The sequence below is a fragment of the Chelon labrosus genome (assembly GCF_963514085.1).
Source record: "Chelon labrosus genome assembly, chromosome: 1".
Lineage (NCBI taxonomy): Eukaryota > Metazoa > Chordata > Actinopteri > Mugiliformes > Mugilidae > Chelon > Chelon labrosus.
In genome coordinates this window covers 31,925,229-31,933,452 of record NC_140337.1, presented here as the reverse complement: position 1 = coordinate 31,933,452, position 8,224 = coordinate 31,925,229, and the positions used below count along the sequence as shown (strand labels likewise).

General features: G+C 44.4%; 1 protein-coding gene across 1 annotated transcript; it reads right to left on the bottom strand.

The window, feature by feature from the left end:
• Positions 1–308: 308 nt before the first annotated feature.
• Positions 309–2,084, bottom strand: LOC311492690 (Fc receptor-like protein 5; the record flags this gene model as incomplete). Its single annotated transcript, XM_084551039.1, has 5 exons — positions 309–521; positions 624–806; positions 882–1,127; positions 1,207–1,470; positions 2,054–2,084. 5 exons carry the CDS (start codon positions 2,082–2,084, stop codon positions 421–423), a joined length of 825 nt encoding a protein of 274 aa, XP_084407165.1. The 3' UTR covers positions 309–420.
• Between the last annotated feature and the right edge of the window lie 6,140 nt (positions 2,085–8,224).

Here is an 8,224-nt window from a genome sequence, read left to right as displayed (position 1 = left end):
ATGAACACAAGTATAATCTTGTCTGAGTTCTCTTTGTCTACTTTCAAGCTGAAGTAATTTGTCTCAGATACAGAATGATTCCAGAGACTTTAATGCAACAAGGATTTGCTGAACAGTTTTAAAATGCAGAGTAAAAATGCTGGTGTCATATTCGTACACAACATCACATCTAAAACTACTGACGGACAGTATCATAGTACGCTAACACATCCTAAAGCAGCACTTTGGTCAGTAGAAGCTGTTTACTTCCTTTTTCTATAGCATTACATGTCAGAGTATCTTTGAGACTTTTTCTTTGAGGCAACAAGAAGAGAAGAAAAAAACCAAGAGAGCAAACCACATGATCACATGGAAACAAGACACAACCCAAAGGAAGTGAACTGATGATAGCATCTCCAGATAGAAGAGCTGTGGTTCATATCAGAAATGATGCTCTGTGGTGAAACCATTGACGTCATCATAGTCATGGTCCAATCCATGCTGAGCCTGGGTCATCACCATGGAGACTGGGAGGTCACTTCCTGCAGTAAGAGCAGATGACAAAAAAAAAAAGAATTTATCAAGATGTAAAGAGTTCAGAAAACTGTCATTGATTGATTGATTGATTGATCAGTCAATGTTACCTGTTGGTCTGTGTCGACATAAAGACACCATGAGGAGAGTGGAGATGAAGTACAGACAGAACATCAGCAGGTAGTAGGCCACTCTGTGGACAAGATAGAAGGAGCAGGGTGGAGGGGGCGTGGCCTCAGCAGTGGTTTGAGGTGGTTCTGTAGATGTGGGTGGAGGTGTTGTTGTAGGTTTCTCTGTAGAGAGAATCTCACCTGGTCAGGTGAACATGTGGATGAAATAAGAGTTGAAATCAAAGTGAAGCTCCTCACCTGTGACAGTGATCCAGCTGGATGGAGACTCTCCATGACTGATGATGTGACACTTGTAGAGGCCTTCATCAGACCTGGTAACATGGTGGATGGTCATGTGACCTGTAGACTCAGTCCTGATCAAGGAGCCATCTTTATAGAAACCAGCTGAGAGGATGGAGGGAGTGGTCTCTGTTTTACAGAGCAGAGTGACGTCATCTCCCTCCATCACAGGGAGGACAGGACTCTGCAGGATCACTGGTCCACCTCAACACAGAGACAAACTACAGCATTTCATCCATTTCCACACAGCTTCATCAATACTAACTCCACAGTCTGAGCTTACCAGAGACAGTGAGGTTGATGCTGTTACTGGTTGCTCCCTCTCTGGACTCACACCAGTAAACTCCACTGTCTGATTCGAGGGTGTAGCTGATGATACAGGAAGAACCAGCTGCTTCTCCCCAGTCAGCTCCACACTGAGTCCTCTGTCCTGTGGTGGTGTTTCTCCTCAGAGTCCATCCAGCAGAGCTGTCGTCCTCCTCACAGCTCAGAGACACAGAGTCTCCTTTAAAGACCTGAGAGCTGCTGGGACTCACAGTCAGACGAGCTTGGAGGGTTCAGATGAAACAACAGTGATCCTTTACATTTCTGTCCTCATTAAATAACCTCTAGAGTTCCACATATCATAAACTAACTACGTTTCCAACAGTAATAATAACTTTAATTTAGACTAAAAAAGTAACAGCTACAGTCTAGATTGGTGACACTCAGGCAACACATTGTTGAACATGTAGACTGTTTAATAACGACTGTGTGAACAGGAAACTCAGCTTCCTCTGTCTTTATAGCACAGAGGAAGTTATGGCTTCAACTGGCTCCAACTAGCATCAACACAGACTGAATATCCACATAAAAAGTGGTGAAGTGTCCCTTTAAGGCAGCTGGTCGCTGGACTCACTCTCACAGTAAAGACACACAGAGTTTTGATGGCGTTTCTTGGACAGACTCAGTGACAGTCAGACTGTAACAGAGGAAGTTGACTAACCTTGGTTTGTTGTGCAGCACAGCAGAGAGCCCAGAACTAAAGAGAAAGCACACTTTGAGCTTTAATGACTGTTCTGCTGTGGGAAGCAGCAGTGATCATCTCTCAATGTTTAGACACCAACACACATCCAGCAGATCAGACTCACCCAGCAGCCTCTGGACAGATGTTCCCTCCATTCTGCAGCTGACTGAAATGAGACCAGCAGCAGTTTGACAGACACTAAAAGCGTCTGACTTCCTTTTTCTGTGGCACTACATGTCAGAGAATATTTTTGTCAGCAGTTAACAGTTAACACTTGTTGTGTGTGATATGATGTGAATAATTCACAAAAGAAACCATGGCAACAAAACACTAAGAGAAAATATCTTCATCTTAATTTGTGTTTGACCTTATGAAACCTCACGTCAACAATCGCAGAGTGGTTAAAATCATCAGCTTAGATCCTTGAAAAAGCAGAACTTGACTGTTGGAGAGGATCGTTGGCCACTTGTTGAGTTGTGAGACATGTTGATGAAAAAGCTTGTGGCCCTCAACAGAGCAGAGTGAAGAAGCAAACCAGGAAAGGAAAGAACAGAGATGCAGGAATTGTTCACCACTAAATACTTTTGGCTTTACCAGGAAGCTGATCAGAGACAAACAGAGTGGCCACCTCTTGTGCTCACTGGATGAAGTCTACACTTCCCTTCATAACACCTACAGCGATCTAACAGGAGAGCAGCAGCTGGATAGAGATCCCAGAAGTTGTTAAGACATCAAGATCAGTCTCAGCCCCAGTGGAGTACAATACAGGGTCTACGCTGCCCAAGGCTCCTCCACTAGCTGTGGAAGATCCTGAAGGTGTTTTTAAGGAGAGGAAGAGTTGCAAATCAGAGATGTTTCCGAGGGTGTCTGGATTCCCATATCGTAGAACTCTAAAGCCACTGGGTAGTTTAGAACCATGTCAGTGTACAGCATAGAAAGCAACTGAAGCATCTGTCAGAGTTTCTTCTCAAGAACAACAATATCTAACTAATAACTCTGAAGAAATGTGGGACTGCTGAAAGGCCTGGCTGCCTGGAAGACACAGGAGCATTGACTCAGCTTCCAAGAGAGAGGAAAAGGATGAAGGTGATGAAGGGTGGAACAACTAGGGCCCTTAACGAGTAGTGGTGTACGGTAACCCATAATCAGAGTCTTCATGGATGACCTGACAGTCACCACAACATCAATCCTACTCAGCAGGTGGATATTACAGGGGCTGAAGAAGCTCATTTCATGGGTGAGGATGACTTTCAAACCATCGAAATCCTCATCCCTGTCAGCTGCCATCCAGAAGACCTGTAGGGACCCTCGGACCAGGCTGACAAAAGTCGACTAATCTGGGCTTTCTGGCCGGTTCTAAGTTTTGGTGTACCAGCATGCCATTCTACCAATGCTATTGTGGTCTTTGCTACTGTTTGATGTCTCAATGTGAAATGTGGAGACCTTGGAGAGGAAGATTAGCAGCTATCTGTGAAGGTGGCTTGGCTTGACAAGGAGCTTAAACTGTGCTGTGCTGGATGGTCCAACCAACACCCTACAACTCCCCTTTAGAGGCCTCACAGAATAGCTTGTGGTGACATGATTGAGGGAGTCCATGGAGTGCAGAGAGTCCACTAGATCAAACATATCTGCTGTTGGGATGGACGTCTGCACTGGGAGACACAGGCTCAAGTGTAAAGGTTAACCAATTTATTTAAATAAAGTCAAAAATTAACCCATGAGAAGTAATGAGGTATGAGTGGGAGTATCAGTATGTCTGTCGATGCGCTTATTCACCTCCAGCACTTGCCATCACACCCTCCCCAGCAAACTACTACCAAGGGAAAGGCACAAGGAAAAGAACATCATGCATCAGCAATGGAGTTAAACACCGGAAGGATTACTGACAAGAAGCTCTTGACAACGCGTCCGCCACAATGTTGTCAGAGCCCTTAATGTACTGAATGTCTAACCAATATGATTGCAATAACAAATAATCTCTGATTCGGACACTTCAGTGAATTGAGAACGGTCAAAGGATTGTGGTCGGTGTAGACCACCACAGGCACAACACCAGAACCCCACATACACTTCAAAGTGTTTTAAAGCCCACACCAAGGCAAGCGCTTCTTTCTCGATTGTTGAATAATTTAGCAGTTAAGAGTTAAACTTCCTGGAAAAGAAGCTTACAGGCTTCGCAACACCAAAGTCATCGTCCTGCAGGAGGACAGAACCGGCACCCACATAACTGGCATCCACCTGTAGAGAGAACAGGCGATCCAACCGCAGGGTGGCAAGAACTGGAGCAATGCACATCATCACCTTTACTTTCTCAAAAGCTTGCTGACACACAGGAGACCAGACAAAACTTACCTTTGCCCTTAGCAAGTCGGTAAGGGGTGCTACTATTTCAGAGAGGTTCCTACAAAAACTCCTAAAACAGCGCACTAAACCAGGAAAACGAATGAGCTCTTTTTTTGTGGTCGGGACAGGATAATCTGCAACTGCCTGGACTTTTTAGACTTTAAAATCCTCCTCCTTACATACAAGGCCCTTAAAGGCCTAGCTCCATCGTATCTTAAAGACCTCATTGTACCATATCATCCCAATAGATCACTTCTCAAAGTTCAGGCCTACTTGTGGTTCCTAGAATTTCAAAAAGTAGAATGGGAGGCAGAGCTTTTAGCTATCAGGCTCCTCTCCTGTGGAACCAGCTCCCAGTTTGGGTTCAGGAGGCAGACACCCTCTCTACTTTTAAGGTCATGCTTAAGACTTTCCTTTTTGATCAAGCTTATAGTTAGAGCTGGACTGAACCATCCCTTAGTTATGCTGCTATAGGCCTAGGCTGCTGGGGGACAATACACATGTCCTCTACTCTCTTCTCTCTCACAACAAGCTCCTATCCTCTAATTTCTTCTCCATTAATGCTCATACAATTCTATGCTATTACTGTATAATATGTTAACTGCTGCGTGTTACACTCTCCCCTCCCCCTCCCCTCACTTCTATCTCTTTTCTGGCTCTACCCGGCCGGCCTTAGGCAGATGGTTCCTTCCATATGAGCTGGTTCTGGTTCTGGTTCTACTCAAGGTTTCTTCCTGTTAAAAGGGAGTTTTTCCTGCCACTGTTGCCTTCATGCTGCTCTGAGGGTTTCAGACCAGATGTTGTAAAGAGTCTTGAGACCGTTTATATTGTTACTGATGCTATATAAATAAAACTGAATTGAATTAAACGTCAACACTTTTTTTCAATGAGCTACTTTTATTACTAGTCAATGTTTCTCAAAGTCACTTCAGAAGTGACGTTCTGTGACCAGCAGCAGTTTGACAGACACTAAAAGCCTCTGACTTCCTGTTTGCCTTTAATCAGAACAGAAGAGAAAAATCCCACAGATGAAATCACATGATCACGTGGCAACAAAACACAAATAGAAAAGATCTCTGAGTTCATTAGATCTGCATTAGTTTGATACAGACAACTTGTTTCACGTGGAGACGATCTGTTCATAGATGACGCTGCAGCCCTGATGAGTTCAGGGAGTTTTCCACTTTTTAATGTTTCTCCTTCATTTTCACTCCAGCAGTGGTTGTAGTGTCAATGCAGCCAGCAGGTGGCAGCACATTGACACAGCTGTACCTGATACACTGATAAACCTGCTTAGACATCAGGAAATGACCTCACTTCTACATTTTCAATACATTTTCATTACAAAAAGAGGTAAATGAAGGACATGCACATACGAGGAACCAGGAACCTGTAATGTAAACATTTGTTAATACACAGGATTAGATGTTACAATCCCTTGTGCCAATATCCCAGTCAAAACACATTTAGAGGCCCTGCCCAAGTGAAAACTGACCAGCAGGCTAGCAGCCACCTGTCCAGCTACCAACCAACATGAAGACATCAGCTACCTGGCCTAGTCAACAACAGTATGCAGCATGTCATTGGGGTTTTCAATTGGGCACCTCCCTTCACCGATGTTTCGTTAAGTTAGGCCCACGACACCTCATGAAGGCTTAACAGTAAATTCCAGCATCCTGGAGTCAACCCCCTCCCCCCTCAACGCTGCCACTGCACAGCAACTCAGAAATGAACCTAACCCTTTTATGCAGCAACCAGAGAAAACAATCAAACTTAATTGAAACGTTGATGCGGACTGAACCACGACCCAAATACTAAAGTTACCCAGCCATCCTTACCTTTAGCGAGCTCCCCAGCTAGCATGTTTCCTCCTTACCCACAGCCACTCACTTGCTATCTCTGCTGTCAGGGACATGTTGCTTACCACAATCCTCTGGATTTTGCCACGTATGCCCAGCTCCTTTAGGAGAGCAGTGGTGGATTTTGCCACAAATCCACGGCAGCCCACCTCCACCAGACACACATGAGCCCTCCAGCCTTAGAGATCACATGGTTGTCTCCAAAACGTTAGCTCGGAAGCCTTGGCCTCTAGAGGGTGTGTGCCTCTTCACAGGGTTGTCTGCTTTTACTGCTGTCTTGCCAGATGAAGTGAGTGTGAAACTCGGATCATTACAGATCTGGGCCTCTCTGCACACGAAATCTGTAAAGAATGAGAATGGGGGCAACAGGGCTTGGTTTTGCAGCTTGTACAGACTGCTTTGTGTTATCCATTTCTCCTGAAGCCCATAAGGCAATTTCTCTTTTTCTTGCGTTAACACCCCGAGATGTATCCAAACAGGTAAGCCCAGGTAAGTAACCCTCCAATTTTGCTGACTCCAACTCACTCAACAGATCACCAAGCTCTCTCAATTTGAGTGAGTCTTTATTTCCAATCCTGGGGAACCTCTCAAGTTTATCCAACAGAGCTTTCTCAATCGTTTCTGGTGAACCATAGCTCTCATCAAGACACATCCATGCCATTCTGAGCCCAGCCGCAGGGTCACTGGCATGAACAGCTCTGATTCTCCTAATCTGTTCTGATGACTGAGGGCCTAACCACCTCGCTAGAAGGTCGAATTTTTTGTTCCAGGTGAGTCTCAGTCCTTGTATGGCATTTGAGAAGGTTGATTTCCATCCCCAATAATTGTCTGGGCGGTCATCAAACTTGATCATCCCTGAGGTTACAAGCTCCCGACGAGCCATGTAAATAGCAAAGTCATTCATACCTGTATGGCCAGGCACATATGACTGTGGTGACTGCATCCTGTGTGTGGTTGTGTGTGGTTGAGGTCCCTTTAAGGGAGACAAACTGTGCGGATGCATCTCTGAACGTTGGGCAGCGGCCTGCCTAATGTCCTAAGCTCTGGAGTAGCTAGTGTGGTGCTTGACAGAAGTAGGAGTGACGTTCAGTCGATCCCCAGTCATGTAAATGTGGTTCTGCTCTCTGTCTTGTAGTGGCGGAGCTTCAGGAACTTCATGCAGCTGTTTGGGTGTGGTATTGGGTTCAGGGCAATGACTGCACACTAGAATATAGGATTAAGCAAGGAGCACTCTGGAGCATATTGCCATGCAGATAACAAATCCAAGATTGCTGGTCTGAACTATGACCCTAACCATGTGATCTCTAATGACCAACAGAAAACAAGGACTTTAAAATGACAGCATTCTTCAAAATAACCATTAGGAGGCACTAGAATAATTTTCACCTGCAGGTGTAACAATATAGCCTGCACCAACGCCTTCATGGTTGCTCTGGGGGTTTCAAACCGGATGTTGTAAAGAGTCTTGAGACAATTTGTATTGTTATTGATGCTAGTGATGGGCAATCGAGGCTTTGTTGAAGCTTCGACACGTGATTTAAAAAAAGGTTCATTATTCAAAGCTTCAGTGACACAGTGCTCTATTAGGACATCTAGTGGACAATAAAATGTAGTGCAATGGAGACGTGTCTTACTGGTTCATACTTGTATGGGACTTGAATTGCCATGCACATTCCTATTCAACTACATTACATGGATATGTGGTTTAAAGTTGATTATAAGAAAATTATATACATATAACAATAAAATAAATAAAAAAGAACCAGTGAGAATTGAACCCTTGCTTCACTAACATAAGACCGGTGATTTCACAGTGTACCACTAACCCCAATCGTGCTATTCTATTGTCGTTGGACCATTTTGATTACGTCACTACTACACTCTATGAACGTTCGCTAATTTGCACTAATGTTTATGTGTCAGCGCTTACATCAACTATTTTTTCATTTGCTCTTGGTATCATGGTTTAGTAGTGTTAGAGAATATTTGTACTGAATGCAACAGTGTCAAACCAAATCTCTCTTGACTCATTATTTGCTTCGAAGACTCATCTCATCTCTCCCGAAGAGCCAAGACAACCAAACCAGTGACAG